General features: G+C 40.8%; 1 protein-coding gene across 7 annotated transcripts in view; it reads left to right on the top strand.

The window, feature by feature from the left end:
* The first annotated feature begins 225 nt into the window (after positions 1 to 225).
* chd4a (chromodomain helicase DNA binding protein 4a) overlaps positions 226 to 23,400 on the top strand; it is a 33,307-nt gene continuing 10,132 nt past the window's right edge. The window contains exons 1-27 of one of the 7 annotated variants that reach the window (XM_044171952.1): positions 226 to 485; positions 1,001 to 1,153; positions 3,752 to 3,861; positions 4,662 to 4,904; positions 8,474 to 8,592; positions 8,959 to 9,224; positions 9,510 to 9,640; positions 9,780 to 9,918; positions 11,045 to 11,211; positions 11,433 to 11,666; positions 12,774 to 12,977; positions 13,082 to 13,290; positions 13,977 to 14,108; positions 14,222 to 14,321; positions 15,015 to 15,206; positions 16,763 to 16,963; positions 17,101 to 17,238; positions 17,725 to 17,846; positions 18,889 to 19,062; positions 19,243 to 19,384; positions 19,593 to 19,724; positions 19,935 to 20,052; positions 20,344 to 20,468; positions 21,168 to 21,260; positions 21,650 to 21,788; positions 21,904 to 22,073; positions 22,444 to 22,633. In XM_044171952.1, the coding sequence (XP_044027887.1) occupies positions 1,093 to 1,153; positions 3,752 to 3,861; positions 4,662 to 4,904; positions 8,474 to 8,592; positions 8,959 to 9,224; positions 9,510 to 9,640; positions 9,780 to 9,918; positions 11,045 to 11,211; positions 11,433 to 11,666; positions 12,774 to 12,977; positions 13,082 to 13,290; positions 13,977 to 14,108; positions 14,222 to 14,321; positions 15,015 to 15,206; positions 16,763 to 16,963; positions 17,101 to 17,238; positions 17,725 to 17,846; positions 18,889 to 19,062; positions 19,243 to 19,384; positions 19,593 to 19,724; positions 19,935 to 20,052; positions 20,344 to 20,468; positions 21,168 to 21,260; positions 21,650 to 21,788; positions 21,904 to 22,073; positions 22,444 to 22,633 (4,051 nt within the window). In that variant the 5' untranslated portion in view covers positions 226 to 485; positions 1,001 to 1,092. Of the gene's footprint in view, positions 486 to 619; positions 832 to 1,000; positions 1,154 to 3,751; positions 3,862 to 4,661; positions 4,905 to 8,473; positions 8,593 to 8,958; positions 9,225 to 9,509; positions 9,641 to 9,779; positions 9,919 to 11,041; positions 11,212 to 11,432; positions 11,667 to 12,773; positions 12,978 to 13,081; positions 13,291 to 13,976; positions 14,109 to 14,221; positions 14,322 to 15,014; positions 15,207 to 16,762; positions 16,964 to 17,100; positions 17,239 to 17,724; positions 17,847 to 18,888; positions 19,063 to 19,242; positions 19,385 to 19,592; positions 19,725 to 19,934; positions 20,053 to 20,343; positions 20,469 to 21,167; positions 21,261 to 21,649; positions 21,789 to 21,903; positions 22,074 to 22,443; positions 22,634 to 23,400 lie in introns of those variants that run through there. The other 6 variants (XM_044171951.1, XM_044171949.1, XM_044171955.1 and 3 more) reach the window with 6 other exon arrangements.

The raw sequence follows: 23,400 nt of genomic DNA on the forward strand, positions 1-23,400 counted from the left end.
GGGGGTGTGTGTGTGTGGGGGGGTGAGCGTCTCCATGGTAACCCTGGTTGCTAAGGGAGGGGGTGGAGGTGCGGCGGAGGGGGGGGGGGGTGCACTCTGCATGGAGGAATGGGGAAGAGACTGTAGGAGAGGGAGGGGTGAGTTGACTATTATGGTCTGTACGTTGCAAGGTAACTATGCAGAGTGGGGGAGGGGTGACTGAAGTGTGTGTGTGTGTGGATGTGTGTGTGTGTGGATGAGGGGGGATATTATGGGATGCCTGCCCCCTGATCTCTTTGTGTGTGTGCGCGCGCGCGCGGGGTGTGTGTAGTGTGCGAGAGAGAGAAAGAGGAGACGGCGTCGTGCGCACACGCTGCCACAAAAACACGGAAATATATTTAAATTGTATGTATACCGTTACCTTAACAAAAAGAGCTCCCAAGTATTGATTGATAGACAAACTGAGCCCGGAGTTACTGTTTTTTGGAAGCTGTGTGAATCAAGTTGTGAGTATCTCAGTTTTTGGTTTTATTGTTTGTAAATTTACTTGAGTCAGGGTAAGATGGTCGGGGTTGAGATAGCCTCGGATACCGGGTTGTTACACTGAGATATGTTATGATTAGATATTAGTGTGTGAGCGGCTCGTTTCTTTAGTTCGTCTCAAATCTGAACCTGGCCGCCGGTCAAGCTCGGCTAGCACGCATGCTAATGGCACGGAAACTAACGATAGTGGCAAGATGGCATGTCAGCTGAACGCAGAGATGGAGTGAGTGAGGGTGCTAATCTTTGTGAGCGGTGCAACTTAATAGCCAGATAAAGTTAAGATTTATTGTCCAAGAAGAAGCCCACGCGGTGAGTGTTTATGTTGCTCGGTGTTTTACCGGGTGTTGTGTTTTGAATGCTCTTTGCTGCTAAATATTCACTTCCGTTTTCTTTTTTTGTTCTTATTTCCCTTGTCGAAACCTGGCCGGCTGCCCTCTCCTCACTACACAACACACACCACGACTTGGACCGACTTAAGACTGGGTCAGAACTCTGGATTATCCTATAAATAACTTTATTTAGTTAGCTAAACTGTTAGCTAACTAAATAGAAAGTTTTCTGCTGTCCGCTATGTCTGGAAGCGAGGATGACAGAGATGATTATGGAGCCCCCGACGACCGGTTAATGCACGGTAAGACACGGCTCGTTTGTTAGCTGAAATTGCTAATGTTCACACTGGTTGTAGGCTAGCATGAGCAGATGTTTTTTGACAATCATATCAATCATGTTTCGTTAGCACAGCGCTCGCTAGTCAATGCTGCTAACTACCGGGTAGCTAACGTTAGCGGCAACATTAGCAAACTCGCTCTTTTCGCGGCTGCCCTGCTGTTTAACACCTTTAAAAAAAAAAAATCACTGTTTTACCCCAACCACAGCCAGACACGGTATAGCTGATAGTTGCATTGTCGTGAAGTCACGCCGACTGACCGGCATGTTCCCGGGGCCTAACGTTAGCCACCGCTACCGGTATTTTTTTACGTGTCGATGACAAGATGGAGGCAGCCAGTTAGCTTGGAAGCTGGCGGATGACGTTCAGAAGCATTCCCCTCCTCATGGCCGGCGCCTTCGATTTTAGTGTGTGGGGGGGGGAAGTAAAAATAATACTTTATAGTAAATAGATATCTAGCATCTTACCGAACCGTTTTATCTTCTTAAATAGCTAACTAGCTAGTGTTCACAGACTGGTGTGGCCGAAGATCGCATTGTTTACAGTTTGTATAAATCCGACGAGCACGCGCGGCGTACACGGTGGGACCATTGAGAACAAATAGTCCTACAAGTTGAGCTTTAAATGCCAAAATCGACTCAGAAACCTCCATTTAATTTGTCAAATAGCCCCAGCTTTCTGTATAAACAAAATATTGGGCACATAGAGCCCTACCAAAAGATGTGAATGCACGTTATTGTTCTTCTGAAGAGGCAATTTAATTGGAAGTCGATGCGATGTCTTTCTGTCATGATATCAGACACTTCAACTGGGAATAAATATGGATCATCATTCTATAAAATGTCAGAAAATAATGAACAGTTTCACAGAGTCCAAGTCTGTATATCTTCATTTGTCCAGCAAACAGTACAAAAGCCATATATAGAGAAAAGTGGCAAAACTTCACATTGGACAAGCTGGAACCGGAAAATGATTGGTGTCTGTGCTTGAAAAAACTTAAAAAATAATTAATGGATTATAAAAATAGTTGCTCTTTTAATTTTCTGTTGATCTGAAAAGCTTCATCGATTCAGTTGTTGTCATAGGTAAATTCAATCAGCTGTAAGTCTTTCAGGTTTCCTTATGCTGACCATTAGGTTACACCGTATTTGAAAATTTTTCTTTTGTGGGTTTGATTGTGCTTTTTGCTCTGAGATTCTACCCGGTCGAGACTTGAATGTTGTTGTTTTTTTTTGCTGTCAGGTGTCATGTCAAGTCTATAGGAACTCATCTCAAGTAGCTAGTCTCAGAGCAGATAAGTCCATGTCAAGTCGCAAATATCTGTTTTTTTGACTGATTCGAGTCCAAATCTATAGCTCAGGACCCCCTTTCCCAAAAGCACTTTAAGGCTAAGATGATCTTACACCCACTGTAAGTCTATGGACTAAGATAATTTTAGCCTTAAGATGCTTTTGGAAAACTATACAAAACACTATATTCTCAAAACTTACATCAAAACTTTTTCCATTTGAATTTACAGTTGTGCACACACACACACACACACCGCTTAGTCTCCTTTATATGACCTAAAAAGCTCATCACATTAAAGCTTCTTCCTTACCAGGTGCATCTTAATGGCAGCTTGCCATTTACTTTTTACCATAGTCAATTACATTAATAGGCTCTGAGTGCCATACCACTTCCCTTTGGAGCCACCGAGGCAGTGCCAAACACTGGACTGAGGTCCTGCAGGAGTGTGTAGGAAATAATAATGACTAATCAGTTGTAAATTACAGTTTTAACCACTAGATCAAAAACTGATTTGAATCACCCCCCTAAGTGCAACTTGTAAAATGGGGTAGTGACCCAAACCACTAGCTTATCCTCTACTAGTCCTGGTTCTCTGGACTCCTGTTGGTTTTCCTTGTAGCCTTCTAATCATGCACCACTTTTATTATCATTTGACACAAGGTGAATGTGGTTGCAGCCTGCCAGGGGATAGGAGGGTGGAAAGAGTGCGTTATTATCCTGCTCAATACAAAACTTTGTACCCTGACTTGTGTTAGTCACTGCAAAAGGGAAAAGGTGGCATCCCGATGGTGATTAATTTGAATACGAATAAGTCCGATCAAGAAATCCTTCTCATATTCAGTGATGCTCTAAAAAGTGATGACAGTCTGTGAAAGCAATCTTAAATGGAAAATCCTCCTATTTTTGCCATAACGGCATGATATTAGTTTTTTCTGTAAATTTTGCCAACAATCCTGCACCCAAAATCTAAATAAGCAAATGTAGAATCACAGATTTAAAAAAATTATCAAAATACAAGTACATGAGAGAAACTGCTCAATGACGGTCAGTTGTCTACCTGCTGATTTGGCTTGTTAAGTAAACAAACTGAACCACAGCTCAAATTTACCAGCATGTCGCTTGTGTTTTGTTAAAGCCAGATACACAAGTGTCTGCATGCTATCGTCATGGCTCACTGTATTTGGGGCGTGTGATAACATTACTGAACACCGACAGACAGTCGCTCCTCTGTATATCCTCACCATGTAATGACTCCGCTGGCCTGATTTGTAGACGATGAGGAAGAGGAGATCTCAGAGAACGAGACTCCGAAGGTGAAGAAGAAGAAGAAGGCCAAGAAGAGCAGAGAGAGCAAGGGCAGCAAGAGGCGGTCGCGCAGAGAGGTAAGGATGCAGAGTATTGTGTGAGTGGTCACTGTAGCTACACCCCGAAAGTAAGAAAAATATCAAAAGAACTTTTAAATCCCATGTCCAGTCCAGATGACGTGTTTTAAATGGAAACTAGGAACAAATGGCTAAAACCCAGACACTATTAGTTAAGCTTCACACACTATAAAAAGGATGACTGTCTGCACACTTTGATAATCTTCTCATGTAGGCAAAACAGCCAACAAAGTCAAATTTGCTGGGAAGTAGTTAGGATTGTAAAATACTTTGCTTGGTGAAAAACTTGCAAAGGCCCTCTTCCTCCCCTCATATGGTAGAATTTAGTAAAACTTTTTACTTGATATTTTGCTTATATTTCCTTAATGTGCATATGTTTGGTTATTTTTTTACATTTAGACACCGCAAACCTGTCTAATTTTTTTTCTTTTTTTCTTTTTTTTAACATATTTTTCCCTCCAGTCATTCTTTAAATTATAGAGAATGGATTTTAAGGAGTCAGACGTGAAGCTACAACTATTATCTTGTATGATTTAAGAAATCGGTACCGAAAGTAAATCAGGAAAAAAGGATGTTGAAAGTTGATACTTCTATTTTAAATTTCAAGTTGACTTCCCTTTTTTGAAATTTAAATGAGTCATATTCCATCTTTCCTTTACAAAATGTTTTTTTTTTTGTGCCCTTTATAAGAGAATCTAGTCAAATTCCAGAGAGAAATCTGTTTCCTTGTCTTGTTCCCGTTATTCTTAAACATTATGGTTTCAGTTTGCTGACTTCTGTCTTTGCTCTCCTTGTTCCAGGAGCTTCCCATCAGCTCCCCAGAGCCCATGGACGTAGGCGGGGTGGAGGAGGCTGAAGATGGCGTACCTGCCCAGCGCTCTGACAGTGAGGGCAGTGACTACACTCCAGGACGCAAAAAGAAGAAGAGAGCCAGCAGCGGCAAAGAAAAGAAGAGGAGCAGTGCCGGGGCCGATAGGAGCGCCTCCAAGAAGAAAGACCCCGAACCCGAGGAAGATGAGGACGATGATGATGACGACGGCTCGGTGAGGAAAACTAGGCAGGGTGTTCGAGGGGCAAAAGTAATATGTTTCGGTGCAGTTTCTCAACACATATAAATCTCCACTGATAATAGTTTAATTGTTAATTATTTGGCCATTTTAGTGCCAAAGAATTAGGCAGGGAGTATTTATCTTTTCTCAGGGTTGAAAAGCCTCTGACACACCATTTACACTATAATCAGACACAAAAAGTCTTCTCTGAACCTCAGGAAACTCAAGGATTGTAATGAGTTATAGTAATTCTTTTGAACAAGGTTTCATGCATAATTGTGTGGAATCTAATTAATTAAAATGATAAATTGCAGTCAGTTCATCTGGGTTTTTTTCCAAATATAGCATGTGTAATATTGATCAGGTCTGCAATAAAAGCTGAGTCAATTAAATTCATCATGTCAGATGGCCGACAATGACGAGCAGAAAAAAAGAAAAAAAAGATGTAGGACATGAGAGGTGTAGAGGAAGGAGTTTCATATCAAAATCAAGTACAAGCCATTAAAGTGGGGAGAAAGGGATCCCTCTGTACTTAATTAATATAAAGTGATTGGCAGCTGCTATGTTTTTGATCACTGCACAGGTTTGATTCTGTGTGTGTAGGAATAATCTTGGATGTTGCTCTTAAAGAACCACACAAGTGTGTTTGCACATTTTAGCTCCATAAAGACGTATTTTGGTGACCGTTCTCGATGCTCTACAGTTTTAGATTTTTGGTGTGTTTTTCCTATTGTTCCATGCAGCCATTTGTTCCCGTTCATCACTGAAAGTCAGTCTGCAGACTCTTAAACTTGCATTTATTTTTGTCGATGTAAATGTGGTTAAGCACAGGTTGAATTGAGAGGTCTCCACTGCATTACCTCATATTGATAATGTCCCTTTGACAAAAAGGAAAATTGTTGGATTACACCACTTGTGCAAGTTTTCAGAGTCTGCTGATAGATTTTCATAACATACAGAAACTAATGGATACCAATATGCTTCCTGGATTGGTTAAAAAAAAAATTCTAAATGTTATGCATCTACAGTGTAGTCCAATTTCTAACAACCAAATTTATTTCTTTTTTGGAATATAATTTTTGTAACAGCCCTTTCTTTGCTCCATGACGAGCACCTATTGGCTGTGTACCTGTAATGGAGTCGGTCATGGTTTGACAAACAGAGACGTGATATGAGAGATGGTTAAACAAAGAGCTGTGTCTGTTGGACTCGAAACCCGGCGGCCAATAGGGGGCCTTGCATTTAATGACACTTATGCAAGAGGTGGCGTCAAGTGTGTAAGTGTTGTGTGTGTGTGTGTCTGGGGCGGGTATGTAAGGCATATATGCTGTTACCATGGAAACCCCGCCTAGTGCTGCTCTGCACTGACCCTTTTCTTTTGGTTAGATAAACACATTTTAATTCATTGGCAGAGCCGCCCTCAAGTCTGCAGCCCGTTCTGTAAGACGAAGAAATGGGAAGCAGCTTTGGTGAAAGGAAGGTGCAGGGTGGTGCAGTTTACATCAAAGTGATAGTGGCTGAAATTACTGCTCACCTGCTCAGGGCCTTTTAAACTTTAGGGATTAAGCTCCAGTCTGCAAGAAACTGGCTTTATTAGCCAAAATATTTACAGGTTAGTATAAGGTTTTCAGAGAAAAACAGCAGTTTAGACGGTAAAGCATTATAATAGGCAGCCACACTGAAGTGTGTCCGATACAGAGCTGAAATGATTAGTTTAGATTAATGAAAAAATGTGTCTACATCTATTTTGGTTAATAGTTTGTCATTTTTCAAGCAAAGATGGCAAACATTTTGTGGTTCCAGCTTCTAAATTGTGAGGATTTCCTGCTTTTCTTTGTCTTTTTGTAATAGTAAACTGAATATGTTTATGTGTTTTGGACTATTGGTTTTACAAAACAAGCAATTTGAAGATAACTAACTGGGGCTCTTCTCTGGAAATTCTGATTGTGAAATATTGTGATTTTTCACTGTGTTCTGATATTTTTTAGGCCAAGACCAGTTAGGCTAATCAAGAAAGTAATTGGCAGATTAATCTATAATGAAAAAATTGTTGGTTGCAGCCTTTGCTTTGATTTGAGTGACTTAAAATCAGACGTAACAGTTGGGACAAAGTTTAGAGAACATTGTAGGCCTCTAACTACTGATTATTTTTTATTATCAGTGAACATATCCATATATATTTTTTTATTTGTCATTAAGTCTATAGAACATACAAAAGTAATGACAAATTTCAATCACAATTTCCCCGAGTAATGTTTACATGTTTTGATTAAACAAAAAAGGCTTTCAATTAACAATGACATGACACTGAAAAAAAAGCAAATCTTGGATTTATTTTCTTGATAAATAGATTTAAAACTTAAATCAGTAATCACTTAACAAAATTGTCATCATTTTGTTGATGAACCAACACATCAACTGTTCTGGCACTAAATTAGTAACTATATGACCAGGCCATTTAATGTAATTGTCTTTAAAAACTAACTGGTCAGTGTGGCAGGTCCTAATGGCCTTATCAAATATTAATTTTTGTGGCATTTGTTTGCTTTCTGGTTGCTAATTTCAGACCCTCTTCACCAGCCGCTTAAACCTCATAACCATGCAAATGTGTTCTGGTAGAGACAATTAAATCATTTATTGATCAACAAAAAACCATTAATTCCAAAATGAAATTCAGTTGTTATCAGACTACTATGCCACAGATGCTTAGATTATCTGTGGCATAATAATCTTGTATATTGTGAGGTAAAATAATGGCTGCTGCTGTTTTTGTAAGACGTAGAAGATTTGTTTTTTTTGTCATGCACATGGACACAGCAACGATTTTTAAGAACTCTGCTTGAACCTGTGCAGTTTAATTTCATGCCACAGATCAGCGCTGAAAAGCCACAGCTGGTCCCATGTGTTTGTCACTCAGTCAGTGCGTGGTCAGTCAATGCTGTGATCATCCAACCGGAGCTTCTTACAAAAAATTTGTTTTTTGTTCATATTAATGTTCAGAAACACACTTGGCACCAGGCATGTTGTCTCTTTAGCACTTACTGAATTATGGGCAGAACAGCTTTGCACACTGTTAAGGTTTGTCTGCTAAACCAGGTTCTCATCCACACCCTGGTCATCTAATCAATTGATCAGATTAGCATTGATAACCCTTCACTTGCTGAGTTTAAGCGCTTGTGAGAAAACAGGCTGTGCAGTGTTTTCAGATTCTGATGTATGTGCTGTTTTCTAGGGGGGGGGGTTCTCAATAAAGACTCAATAATGTGCTGTCTGTAATGTTATGTGAGTTTTTACCCATGTCAGCAATACATTTGTTTCAAATATATTGGAAAGATGGCCTTTGATCCAAGGGTCTAATTTTGTTGTGTTTTTGCCCTCAGGTTTTTTTTTTTTCAGGTGTATATTATGTCACATTTTTGTGCTGTTCTGTTTTTCGGTTTTAATTTTCCAGTGACTGGCACCCATCAACAAAACTCAGCCAAACTACTTCCTGCTTCAGCTAAGCAGAACTCAGTGGCTTGTCGATCTCTGATATTAATTAAGCTTATTGTTGTTTCCTCTAGGAGCCGAAGTCGTCATCCCAGCTGCTTGATGACTGGGGCATGGAGGACATCGACCACATCTTCACAGAGGAAGACTACCGCTCTCTGACCAACTATAAGGCCTTCAGCCAATTCGTCAGGTAGATAAACACGTGCACTCACACAAAGCTGATAATATGGCGAAAAGTATTTAACACCACCACTAACGGATGGTACCAGAGAACTGTTCACATGTCTTAAGAAATACGAATGTTGCTATGGGCGTGTAGTGCTCTTTAATATAGTTTTTCCAGGAGAGAAATTTCTCATGTTGCACTAGTTACTGTTCTTTTTTCTACTCTTATGACCAGTTTTGAAAAGCAAATTGTGCTAAAATTGCACTTGCAGAAACCTGCAATCAGCCAAATGTGTTAAATATTCACTGCAACCATGTTTGGTTCATGCTGAAGATGTGTTAACAACTTGAATCAGACAGCATTTTACATTTTTATTTCCCTCACCTCCAGGCCCCTCATCGCAGCCAAGAACCCCAAGATCGCCGTGTCCAAGATGATGATGGTTCTGGGCGCCAAGTGGCGCGAGTTCAGCACCAACAACCCCCTGAGAGGAGCCGCTGCTGCCAACGCAGCCCTAGCCACCGCCAACATACCAGCTGCCGTCGACACCATGGTGGCGGAGGTCGCCCCGGCTGCTGCAGCACCACCAGCCCCTGTAGAGCCTCAGCAGCCCCCTCCACCACCGCTACGCAAGGCCAAGACAAAGGAAGGCAAAGGTACAGTGGAGAGGAGGGGTCAAAGGAAATAACAGGACCTGAAATAGCAAAGCTGGGTTTGGATATCACAACCAGGTGTCTAATTCTTCTGCTAGAAGAGCAAATGTCAGAGGGAATTTCTATCAGGGGAAGTGGGTTTTTTTTAAGGAAATCACTTTCCCTAATAGCCATTGGTTCTTTAAGACGTAATCACTAAACTGATTGCGGATCTCATGCTGATCTTTATTCTTGTTCTCCTCGGCTCCGTGTGTGACTTATCTCTGCCTTTCTGTTTTGGGTCGGCAGGTCCCAATGCCCGCAAAAAGTCAAAACCAGCACCTAAACCACAAGAGAAGAAGAATAATGCCAAGACCAAGAAAGTGGCTCCTCTCAAAATCAAACTGGGAGGCTTCAACAGCAAGCGGAAACGCTCATCGGTACGATCCATCTCTCCTCTCTCTTGCTTCTTACATGCACTTCACTTGTGCGCCTACATACAGTCACTTGTGCGCCTACATACAGTTGAGAAACATACAACAAAGTGTTTTTATACAAGAAGTTTCTCATGTTGCACAGAGCGAGGAGGACGAGCCTGACGTGGACAGTGATTTTGAGGACGGCAGCATGAACAGTGTCTCCGTCTCAGAGGGATCCAACAGCCGCAGCAGCCGCAGCAAAAAGAAGGCATCCAAGAGCAAAACCAAGAAAAAGAAAGGTACGTCTTCACTCTGGGTGTATGAGACTGGGCTAAAATGCAGCTGCTGCTCTTAAATTCAGTCTTCTTCTTTATCTTCTTCATCCTCATCCTCTTTTTATTCCTTCTTTTCTCTTCCTCCTCTTATTGTTAATTGCCTTACATTGAACATACAGTAGTTTTGTGTGACCTGAGGGAGTTGAACACATTACCGTGGTTGTTTCATGCTTTACCTGATGAGTCAGAGTCCGAGCTCTACCCGTTGAGCTGTGAACATCTGCAGATAGAGCCCACAGATTGCTGATTGCAGGTTAAACACACAGTGGTGAATTGTGATGACTGTATGTAGGGTAAAGCATTAAGTCTGTGGAATGCACAACAACATGAGGAGGTGTATGCGTGTACACACACACACACACACACACACATTAGTCACTGTGACTGAGTCAGCGGAGTTTGGTATATTTAGGACGACATCTTGGTCTGGGTTGTTGCCTACTGACACATCCTCTGTAGCTGCTATCACAAGACCGAAGCACCGCTCAAACGACGTCACGGATTAATTCTGATTGAATTGAAAGAAGTCAACAAGTCCTCACTGCTGCTTCAGTGTGGAAATCCTTTTTAACTGCAGATGTGGTGTTTTGTTTAGTCTCCGAGGACTTGAGGTGAAAGGTTAGGTTTAGTCTCTGAACATTTAGCCCTTGAAATCTGCCAAAATACACACACAGTATATTGTTTCTTTCCCAAATGTCAAACACATTGTTAAAAAATGCTGCAACTTCTCTGAAAAAAAGTAAAACTGGTCATAGTGAGTTTTAGCTTTATTTAGCCATGTATTAAAACTATACAAGAAGATCAGTGACGTTTTAGCAAATATTGAGGAACGAGCATTAAAGATCAGTTTTACCCTCCAAAATGAATATTTATATTTTTGCTATGAAACCCTTCATTTTCAGTCTGTTGGTGTTATTGAGGAAATGTGTTCTCGAGGGGAAAAAATGACTGAGTGGGTTTTCCTCTGACAAATAACAAACATACAGCAGAAGGTCATAAATGCTGAGCCTGGATCACAACACACATCACATCCTGTGTCTCGGTTAAATGTGAGCTGTTAGGACGTGTGTTTTCTCTTTTAAATCAGAAGCAGAGGATGCTGACGGCTATGAGACAGACCACCAGGACTACTGTGAAGTTTGCCAGCAGGGTGGAGAGATCATCCTGTGTGACACTTGTCCCAGAGCGTACCACATGGTCTGCCTGGACCCCGACATGGAGAAAGCCCCTGAGGGCACCTGGAGCTGCCCACACTGTGTAAGCAGCATACTTATACTCTCAGGTTTTTACCACATGACTGACAATCTTATTCCTAGCCACTTAAAGGAATACTCCACCTAAAAATGAACCGTATGAGTATCAAACAATGGAAAGCCACAGCAAAAAAAAAAAAGACTTCTCATAACATGAAGTTTGTGTCTTAAGAGTGTGACGTATAAAACACCAGAATTTTTCCTTTCTGACTCTCCCAATTCCAGGAGAAGGAGGGCATCCAGTGGGAGGCCAGGGAGGAGGGCTCAGAAGGCGAGGAGGACAACGGCGAGGTTGGAGAGATGGAGGAGGATGACCACCACATGGAGTTCTGCAGGGTTTGTAAAGACGGAGGAGAGCTCCTCTGCTGCGACTCGTGCCCCTCGTCCTACCACATCCACTGCCTCAACCCACCGCTCCCAGAGATCCCCAACGGAGAGTGGATCTGCCCCCGCTGCACGGTGAGTCGCCAACAGTGATTGATGTGAAGTTTGACCTGTCAGAGTAGTGACAGCCCACTTGCAGGACCTGGCAAAGTTTATTAATTGATCCGGTGGGTATTTTTGGACTTTCTGCACAGTGCGGTATTGTCCAGGAGGTATTTCTGTGCTTGTTTATGTCAGCATGGCTTGATTAGTGGTTTAACAATCATGGTTGCATTTCACAACCAACCCAATAAACCAAAGCAGAGGTACATTAAGAGATTCTCTCCAGAGAAACTTGAAGCGGATTAAATTGCATCCACCACATCTTTGGCAGCAGCTAAATAGCTTTTGATGAATTCAGAGAAAAATGTTCGTCATGGAAATCTGTGTGTTGAGAAATTTTAGGTTGTGGAAATAGAACTGCAACTAACATTTATTATTAGAGCTGAAACAATCATTTTTTTTCCCTCCCTGATAAGTCGGTCAACAGAAAAGTAATTGGTGAATCAATTATCAAAATAGTTGCCAAAACATCCATAAAGATTTTTAATCACACAAAAGGAAATAAAATACTCAGCAGGTTAAACAATAATGAAAATTATCATTAGTTGCAGCCATAAAAGTATTTTCATTATCAAATAATCTGCTATATTTTCTTAATCTTTTCTTAATCGTTTTGTCTATAAAATAGTGAAAAATGTCCACAATTTCCCAGAGCCCAAGTTGACATACTTAAATGTATTGTTTTTGTTTTACCAACAGTTCAAAACCCAAAGATATTCAGTTTACACCTGAATAAACGCGTTTGAGAAGCTGGAACCAGAGAATGTTTGGCCTTTTTGATTTGAAAAGGGACAAATAAGCTATTATCAAAATGGTTGCCTATTAATTTTCTGTCGCTTGACAAATTTCAGGTCTATGTGGAAGTGCTCTGACTTTGCTTTGAAAAGTCTCAGAAAAGTAATTGTCCAGATATAAAACTGTTATGTCTTGCAGACATTACAATAACACTTCTTTCTTGTTATCTTTGACTGAATCAACTAAACTGTTGATTCTAGGAGTCTGGGTAGGTGTTTTAGAAAACCTGAGATAGAAAGAAAAGAATCAACACTATAACATTCTTTTCTCTTTCTTCCCCTGCAGTGTCTTCCAATGAAGGGGAAGGTCCAGAAGATCCTGACATGGCGGTGGGGCGATGCTCCTGCCCCCACACCAGTCCCCCGTCCTCCAGACCTTCCAGCCGATGCCCCTGATCCCGCCCCGCTGGCAGGGCGGCCGGAGAGGGAGTTCTTCGCCAAGTGGTCCAACATGTCGTACTGGCACTGCTCCTGGGTCACAGAGCTCCAGGTGTGTGGAATACACGCACACAAGAAGAAAACTGTATTCGACCCCGTTTTGTACGCATGACTAGAAATGTCTTCTCTAACCTTCTTCCTCTTTCTCCCCTCTAGCTTGAGCTCCACTGCCAGGTGATGTTCAGAAACTACCAGAGGAAGAACGACATGGATGAGCCGCCGCCCATCGACTTTGGCGATGGAGAGGAGGACAAGAGCGTTAAAAGGAAGAGCAAGAACCCCATGTATGCACAGCTGGAAGAGAAATACCTCCGCTTTGGAATCAAGATGGAGTGGCTGATGATCCACCGCATCCTCAACCACAGGTCAGCACGTACAAACAAACACAAAAGTCTTACAGATAAGCTTTGATGCTATAACTTGTTTAAAAGAAGAAACGTTTTTAATTGTTTAGACATTGGCTGCATTTATATGAAGCCTTTTATTTCACTAATAGCAATGTGAGCCAATGAGCCCAATCAGAATAAAACTGTTTTAGGATCTTTTATCAGAATGAAATTTCTTCTATTCATAATATCTAAAGTCTTTCTGCTTGTAAGATGTTCCCTTGAAAAGATGCACCACTCAATTTTTCTGTTCAGTCTTTAATTTTATTATTTATTTAACCTTTTATTTTACAAGGATAGTCTCTTGAGTTTGGCTTATCCCCTTTTTTTAACAGTTCTGGCCAGAATTTACAAGCACTCTTTACCACAAGTGGCCCTTTTTTTTAAATGGCGTTTCTTTTCCATTTGACCCATCTCTGATAGATATAAATATTTTTATTACATCATCACCCAATTTGAGGAAGATTTTGTTCTACATTGACAAGCCATTGCTTTATGAGTTATTATATACCAGGAATGGTACATTTATTAAAGATGACGTGAATTTAGATTATTTATTTTAGATATTGGTGCCATGCTTTACTCTTCTGGAGTGAGTCATCTGCCAAACGTAAAAATAACTTGCATTAAAGTGAATGTTTCCTTCTCTCTGCTTTGTTTTCCAGTGTGGACAGAAAGAATAATGTCCACTACCTGATCAAGTGGAGAGAGCTGGCATACGACCAGGCGACCTGGGAGGCCGAGGACATGGACGTCCCTGAGTTTGACACCTACAAGGTCCAGTACTGGAACCACAGGTAAGATACAGACACAGGGCAACGCCTTTTTAAACTGCGGTGTGATCCAGATACATAAATATACACTCTCAACCAACACGTAGTGCTTTACTCACTGAGTATGTTTGTTTCAGAGAGCTGATGATGGGAGAGGAGGGGAAACCTGGGAAGAAGATCAAGGTGAAAGGAAGAGTGAAACGGCCCGACAGACCTCCTGAGAACCCTGTGGTAGATGTAAGTCCACAGTATGGATATTTTAAATTTTGCCTACTTCCTTTTTTTAGACTCACTCGGGAGCAGCTGTTAGCAATTTTGCATTCAGCCCAGAAATATATCTTTTCTGGTTGGAACATCCTCTGAAACATCATTTGGAGTTAATGAGACACAGAAATTTCCTCAGTTTGGGTTTTACAGGAGAGTTTCAGTTGGATTTGCAGTTCTTAAATGCAAAGTCTCCCACAACACTTCAGTGGCCGAAAATAGGGATAGATTAATTTGCATAATTAGTTATTTGAGACAGTTTGATGAAATCAACTTTCATTGCAGATTTGACAGACTGTTTCTGTGCAGATGTGATAAGGGAGGAACCATCAGTATATGAAGAACTGACCATATAACCCGACTACATCCAGTGTATTCTTTTAAGCCTAATATTGAAAATATTTGTCTTATATTGCTCTGACTCTCTCTCTTATTTTGACCCTTTAATTCCTTGCTGATGTTCTTTGCCATTGGATTAAAACCTGAATGAATAATGTTCTAAATTTGGGGATGTGACTATTTGCAATGAATTGTGTGCATCTGCATTTAAGATCATAACGATTTTTATTTTTACAAACAGGCTTTCCAAGTAACTTTTCCGTGACTCGTCTTCATGTAACTGCCCTGTGCTTACAAATCTGCCCCCTCTCCCATTTCTGTCCCCAGCCAACTATAAAGTTTGAGCGTCAGCCAGAGTACCTGGACAGCACGGGGGGGACGCTGCACCCTTACCAGCTGGAGGGACTCAACTGGCTGCGGTTCTCCTGGGCTCAGGGCACCGACACCATCCTGGCTGACGAGATGGGTTTGGGAAAGACGGTCCAGACCGCCGTCTTCCTCTACTCGCTCTATAAAGAGGTGGGTGGCTGTGAGATACTGGGTTATGTTTGTCTGTTGTGAAGATGTGTGTTACATTCCCTCTGGCGCCACGCACACTGAAACTGTATGCACTCGTTTTTTGGTAAAATGCTTTGGATATGCTTCTTCTCAACGGGTTGTTGGAAACATGAGCTGCTACATGAGCTCAGCACAAAGTTGAAGCGAGTTTTGACTTTTAAGTTTAAGTCCTCTTCATTATCTTTATTAAATTTGTTTTCATAATTAGTTAACTAATTAATTTGACCTTTTTTAATACAGTGTTGGCTCAGCAGTAACGGTTGAGCCTTCCTGTGTGTGACCGTGTAGCTGTCGTCCTATTGGCCAAGAGCCATCCAGCCATTTTGTATAAGTCAGGTGAAATCTGACGACAGTAAGTTTGATCTCAAGCAGTAAATATTCACAGACACTGATCATGTGTGTGGCTGCTGCCACCTAAAGGTGGGAGGCCAGAATACACTATTTGCCAGAGCAGCAGGAGATCTTGTAGCGTTTTTAAACTTAATTTGATGATTTCTTTTTAAACCACAGATATTTTTATATTTTCACACTGGATTCACCTGTCTCTCTACCATATTTTTGTTTTTATATAAATTTTTTAGATGTAGTCAACTAGGGGACATGTTGCGTTACAAATGACTTGAATTCATGATACAGTATTCAGATATTTGTTGAGAGTTTTCAGTCTTTTTATGTGTGGAAATTAGACAGAAATGAATCTGGAACTATTTTGATAATCGATTAGTTTGTCGATTAGAAGTCAAAACCAGTACATTTTTCTCAAAATGTTCAAATTTTTCTCATTCAAATATTTCCAGGTTTCTTCTCTGATAGTAAATATAGTATCTTATGGTTTTGGACTGATGGATGGACAAAAATAGCACATTTGAAAAGGTCAACTTTGGCTCTTGGTAAATGATGGGGTGTTTTTTTGCTATTTTGACATTTTATAGACCACAAGATTCATCAATTAACAAAGAAGTTAATGGTCTAATTAATTGTTATTAAATAATTGTTAGTTGTAGCTTTAGTACAAATCATAACCTGAAAGTTTAACGTGATTATGGATCCAGTGTGTAAAAACATTTCTTCCTTCTTAGGACATAAAGTAGCATTTATGACAAGTAATTTTTGGGAATCCTAAAGTTAATTTTGAGCCATCAGTATTTTCAAAAGTAGGTGTGACTTTGGCCAAAGGCTAATATCTCATGTTGGAAGGTAAATGTGCAAATTATTTTTAGAAAAGCTGATGTTTTACCTTTTGATTTATTTACTTTTTGTCCTTCATTCGTTACTTTCTGCTTTCCTAATTTCAGTTCACACGAGAAACAGAGTTGTTTGCTATATTTCTGAAATGATGAATTTGTACTTAAAATAAATTCGAAGTCTCCTGCTAACAAGCTAACTGTTCATACGGGCATTATTGCACAATAACACATTGTGTACAGGTCCTTACGTTAAGTGCAAAACTTACGGTTGCTAGACAAAACACACGACCACTGGTCTGTAAGACACTGACTTCCTCTCTCCACCTCCAGGGCCACTCTAAGGGCCCGTTCCTGGTTAGCGCCCCACTCTCCACCATCATCAACTGGGAGAGAGAGTTTGAGATGTGGGCCCCCGACATGTACGTGGTGACCTACGTCGGAGACAAAGACAGCAGAGCTGTCATCAGAGAGAACGAGTTCTCCTTCGAGGACAACGCCATCCGAGGAGGGAAGAAGGCTTCCAGGATGAAGGTGAGAGGAGCCGGTAGTGAATGAAGACTTTGGCTCCCGCAGGAAGAGAAAGCTCCTAAGACAAATGCATTTAATTGGCAGATAAGTTTGAGATACATCAAGTAACATTTTGGAATTGGGTTGGTTTCCTCCAACAGAAAGACTCGTCGATCAAGTTCCATGTCCTGCTGACCTCCTACGAGCTGATCACCATCGACATGGCGATCCTGGGCTCCATAGACTGGGCCTGCCTGGTGGTGGACGAGGCCCACAGACTGAAAAACAACCAGTCCAAGGTACAGACACCCATGTAGACACACGCAGTCCCTAAAAGAGAGAATAAAGAGTTCAGCCCCTTAAATACAATGTGTTGGGCATTGTAATTGCTACACCATATTTCCGAGCTGGATATAAGTTTAACTACTTTATATATTGATAATAATGTTGGTTGAATAGCCACTGTGGATCTTGTGGTGAGAATATTTTTTTTCAAATTCAGATAGTAGCTTTAGCATGAGAAACAATCACAGATCAAACAACAACAAACAGGCAATAAAATTACCCTTTCATTAGAACTATATAAATAGTAAAAACCAATACCGTGCTTGAAAATATGGTTGATTCAGAAGTTCTTTTATCGGAATCATTACGGTCGCTTTTTGTGCAGTTATTTCTTGTAAACCGCTGGAATAAAACACCTCTGAATTGGAAGCATGTGCAGACAGCTGTTACTGAAGCTGAAACTGTTGTAAACATGTTGTTCTTTGTTTCCCCTGCTGTAGTTTTTCCGGGTATTAAACAACTACCCTCTGCAGCACAAACTGCTGCTGACTGGAACTCCCCTGCAGAACAACCTGGAGGAGCTTTTCCACCTGCTCAACTTCCTCACACCTGAGAGGTTCAGGTAAGCTCCGGATTCTGTTGGATAAGATATTGCTTTTATAGGAGAACATTTTCAGAGCCCTCACCACAGCAAGGACTTCAGGTGTAGTCATGATGTATGGATCAGTAGTGAGGGTGAAGGTTTTGCTCTTGGTGCCTTTTACCTGTTGTTATTTTTCAGCCACTGAAGTCTCTAAATCATCAGAAATGCTAATGAACTGAAGCAGAATTAGTGGCTGTTATACTTCCATGTAACTTAGCAGGTGTACAGATCCTCTGCATCAGAGGTGCAGGGAACTCTCTTGCCTCTTGGCAGCATTAATGATTGATTTGAAAACTTTTCGCACACATTTACAGTACAAGAGAAACGCTGATCGGACAATGACAGTATAAATCATTTCATTCATATGCAGCAGTGGTTCGCAACCTTTTTTTGGCACATGACCACTTTATAACAAAGCTATGTCTACTTGTGACACATATCTGTCCTTCTCAAATTGTTCTATTTGAATACTGGAGTGTTAAAAATATCCAGTAATTCAAAGAAAAAAGTAAAGATAAGAAGGAAGTCTACAAAAATAAACCTAATTTTGTGTACCAGAAATTCGTTTTCTGCTTTTCTATCCTGTTTGACTTCTCATGTACCCTCAGATTTGTATGTTGTCCGCTGTTTTCCTAATCAACGCTAACATAATACAACTTTGAGGGTTTTAAGAAAATGTTTGAATTGAATAAATAAGTGTGCATGAATGTTACAAAATGAGCAGCGTGAATGTTTCTTTACAGTCTGTTTGATGTAATATTTTAACAAACGCATCACTGTACTGTTTAGTCGTAAAATGACAGGAAACAAATTTGTTTCTGAAGCGCAAGAGGCTTAATGTTGATGAGTAATGTTTTGTTTTTTAAATCAGCAGAATGAAACAAGTTGTAAATTAGACAAAACAAAAGCATCCGCAGCAGCTGGCGTCTGTAGTTGCTCTCAGCAGTGTGACTGTACAGTTGAGCAGGAACGTCCCACCTCACAGTAACTCACCTGTCTGTGTCTGCCTTTCTGTTTGCAGCAAACTGGAGATCTTCCTGGAGGAGTTCGCCGACATCGCAAAGGAGGACCAGATCAAGAAGCTGCACGACATGCTGGGTCCACACATGCTCAGGAGGCTGAAGGCCGACGTCTTCAAACATATGCCCTCCAAGACCGAGCTCATCGTCAGAGTGGAACTCAGCCCCATGCAGAAGTGAGTCAGGAGGAGGGAATGAAGGCTACGATGGCTGGGGTCGTGCTTTTTTTTTTTTTTTTTTTTTTTTTTTTTTTTTTAAGACGATGATGATCAGAGTTATGTACAAATTGAGAAGCAGGTTTGAAAACGAAGCAGCTTAAAAAGAAAAGGGTAAATGTGTGTATCGTCTGTTTGCAGGAAGTACTACAAATTTATCCTGACGAAAAACTTTGAGGCTCTGAACACCAAAGGAGGAGGAAACCAGGTTTCTCTGCTCAACGTCGTCATGGACCTCAAGAAATGCTGCAACCACCCCTACCTCTTCCCTGCGGCTGCTATTGTAAGACCCAAACATTGTCTGTTTCAATCATATTTCAGGGCAGACAGTTAAAGTTAAAGAATTTTGCTAGAGAAAAAATTATTATTATTAATTATTATTACTACTACTACTACTACTACTACTTCTCACTTCTCTTTGGAGCCAAACTTTCTCTGCAGTCATTTCAGAATTTACAAAACCTAAATGTTTGATTGGTCACTCCAAACAGGAAGCTCCAAAGATGCCCAACGGGATGTACGATGGCAGCGCTCTCACAAAGGCTGCTGGGAAACTGCTGTTACTGCAGAAGATGATGAGGAAGCTAAAGGATGGAGGACACAGAGTGCTCATCTTCTCTCAGGTAAGAGACCAGAGAGATGACTTGACTGCTGACCAGCTCAAAGTCAAAAAACTAAAATATAATTGAACATAAGGTTGAAAAATTAATAGAAACACTTCTTTCTGTTGTTGGAAAATGCCTTGAGTAAAGGGAACTGAAAAAGTGAGCGTTAAAAGCCAGAAATCTCACCAGCTTTTCCAAACAAACCATCTCCACTGTGTTTTGCTGCAGATGACCAAGATGTTGGACTTGCTTGAGGACTTCCTGGAGAATGAGGGCTACAAGTACGAGAGGATTGATGGAGGGATCACTGGAGGGATGAGACAAGAAGCTATTGATCGCTTCAATGGTGAGACTGAGACCGCAAACTCCGCCTTTTTTGTTTTCTTTTGTGATTATTCCTTCATCTTCCATCTTTGACTCCTCCTTTCTTTTTCTATTTCTCTCACCCTTAACACAAATTAAAACTAACTCTGAACTTCCCAATGTAAACTTGAACAAGACAGTTTAAATGAAAATTAAAGTTTTTACTTGATCTGTTGTTACTAAAGTTCCAGGTCGCTAATATGGAAGCTGATAATTAAAATGTACTTGTAGAAATTCTGTAAAGTGACCTTTTTCCCTTGATTTTTTCCCTCAGCTCCTGGTGCTCAGCAGTTTGCCTTCCTGCTGTCAACGAGGGCCGGAGGTCTGGGTATCAACCTGGCCACCGCCGACACCGTCGTCATCTACGACTCTGACTGGAACCCCCACAACGACATCCAGGTACAGCAGGACTACTGTTACTCCATCGATTTCTGCTAGTTTTATTGATAATAAAGTGTAGCTTAAGGCAGAAGATGTATGTGAGCTTAAGACCTGCCATGTTTTCTTGGCTTGAACGAGTCTGTGGTGGCCGGTGCTATCCTGTATGCTGTTGCATGCTGGGGCAGCAGGTTGAGGGTAGCGGACGCTAACAGACTCAACTAGCTTACTTAATTTATCTTAGCTGTATTATAGTGTATTATATTTTGATTTGCACAGCTCTTATTTCTTACTATAAATAATTGTCTCGTTGAGGACTTATTTATTATTATTTCTATTTCTGTTCTATTAGTCCTTCTATTCCTGTGTGCATTGACGTGACAGTGAGCAGCTGTAACGAAAGAGTTTCCCCTCGGGGATCAATAAAGTATTTCTGATTCTGATTTGGGAAATCTAGAAAACATCTTTGCTGAAATTTTGCATTTGTATTGTGAAGAGTGATATTTGGTTGAAATGTTTGTAGACATAAACATTGTGTATATTGAACAATAGTCGGAGAGGGGTTTTTTTGTTTTTCCTGTAATTTTAGTAGTGAAGTGGGTTTTATTTCACTCTGACGTTCATTGAAAAGGTCTAGAGACACCTTTTTTATTTAGCTCGTTGAAAAGTTCAGCAAATGTCGTGAAGATCTGTTCATAACCACTCTTCCTCTGTGTCCAGGCCTTCAGCAGAGCTCATCGTATCGGTCAGAACAAGAAGGTGATGATCTACCGCTTTGTCACAAAGGCCTCTGTGGAGGAAAGGATTACTCAGGTAAACAGGACAGAAAACCCAACAACTAAACAATGTCTTCTGTCAACTACTGTTAAGTGTTGCTAAACAGGTGCTTAAATCTGGCTGCTGTTTTTGTAAGTGACTACCAAAGAGGAAAAATAAATTTTGAGCTGAAGTCGTGGTACTTTTTTTGAGAACTTATATTTTACACTTTCTAATTTTACTGCAAGACTGGGACAAAACCCTAGAAACATCTGTCCTTACATACATCTAATATGTTTTGTGTTTTTATAGCAAATTAAAAAAGCAAAACTGATTTGTGATAAACATTTGAGAAGGAAAATGTCACATTTTTATTTTTTTTTACCTGACATATTAACAAATTGCTCTTTTTTCTGTGCTCCCTCCATCTTTCCTCCTCTGTCCAGGTTGCCAAGAAAAAAATGATGCTGACTCACCTGGTGGTCCGACCTGGTCTCGGATCCAAGACGGGCTCCATGTCCAAACAGGAACTGGACGACATCCTCAAGTTTGGAACAGAGCAACTCTTCAAGGATGAGGGAGAAGGTGAGAGTTTAAACAGTGCAGATATGCAGGGACAGACAGCCTCAATTGACAGATTTAGTGGCGCACGAAGATATTGAAGTGAGATATTTTAGCTGATGTTTGTGTGTGTGTTCAGGTGAGAACAAGGAGGAGGACAGCAGCATCATTCACTACGACGACAAGGCCATCGACCGTCTGCTGGACAGGAACCAGGACGCCACAGACGACACGGAGCTGCAGAGCATGAACGAGTACCTGAGCTCCTTCAAGGTGGCACAGTATGTCGTCAAAGACGAGGAGGAGGAGGTGAGCACCTGTGGAGTGAACTGGGCATTGGCATCCTGATTTTCTAGAGTGTAAATCTGACATTGCTTAATGTAGGAATAAGTCTGTTTCGCATCTCAGAGATTTATTTAAGTAGTGATCCAAATTCCATTCAAATTATAAAGGCTCTATATTTGCTGTTTTAAACATCAGGACTCTGTCAGCTCTTTTCTTGAGCGATTAGCCAGTAACAATGTTCCTGACGATTCATTCGGTCAGGCTGTAGTTAGCATAGCACCGAGTTTGATTGTCAGATTATCTGTGGGAATTTTTGTTTTGATCCCAGTTGTGACGCTGGGCTTTACCCTCTCCAACCCTTTCCATGTTTCTCCATCTTTTCTCCTTCGCTCAGGAGGAGGAGGTGCAGCGGGAGATCATCAAGCAGGAGGAGAGCGTGGATCCAGACTACTGGGAGAAGCTGCTGCGTCACCATTACGAGCAGCAGCAGGAGGATCTGGCCCGCAACCTGGGCAAAGGCAAACGTATCCGCAAGCAGGTCAACTACAACGACGGCTCTCAAGAAGACAGAGGTAAGAGGAGAGGTAATCCAGTTTTTAATCACTACAAGCATTCAGAGGTTGGTTTTAAAGTGAGTTGAAATGCTTTGTCACAAGAAAAGGCTGAATTCAGGACACTTACATTTTAGGAATTTAGCCACCTTGGATTTGTGGAGATCTTTTAAATGCCTTTTATATCCTGTTGCACTTGGACTGGGTATTGTTTTAAAATTTCAATACTGGTGCTTATACGATACACAAGTTTTAGTACAATGCTGAAATGCTTTGAGAAAAATGAACATGTTTATCTAAGAAAACTTTTTTTAAATGAAAAAATTGAGCAACATCTTAAATTCCTTAGTGTTTACTGTCTTATGACACAAGCAGCTCTACAGGAACTGCCTAAATGAAACCATCTAAACTTGAATAAGAAAATATCCAATCAAAAAAAAAAAGTAATAACAGAAGTAAAAACATCAAGAATTTGACAAGGCATTCAGTGCCAACCTTTTTATACCTGAGAGTTTTCAATACTCTGTGCTAAGGACACATTTTGTACTCAATGTTTTCATTCCAACCCCTAGTTGCATAACATGAGGCAACTTTCAGTTTAGTGTTTTTTTGTGAAAGATTTTTCTCACGGCAAGCTCCGCACTGCTGACCTCACCTCTTCCTGCTGGTGTTGCCATAAAGATTTGCAGCATATAGGTTATGATCTTTTTTTGTTTACATTGAATTGTTAGTAACTGATTTAGGAAAACAATCTCCTTTTTTTGTGTTTTACAAAAGATTTAATAATCAAGTGAAATTAC

This window comes from Siniperca chuatsi, linkage group LG17 (genome assembly GCF_020085105.1).
Source record: "Siniperca chuatsi isolate FFG_IHB_CAS linkage group LG17, ASM2008510v1, whole genome shotgun sequence".
Classification (NCBI taxonomy): Eukaryota; Metazoa; Chordata; class Actinopteri; order Centrarchiformes; family Sinipercidae; genus Siniperca; species Siniperca chuatsi.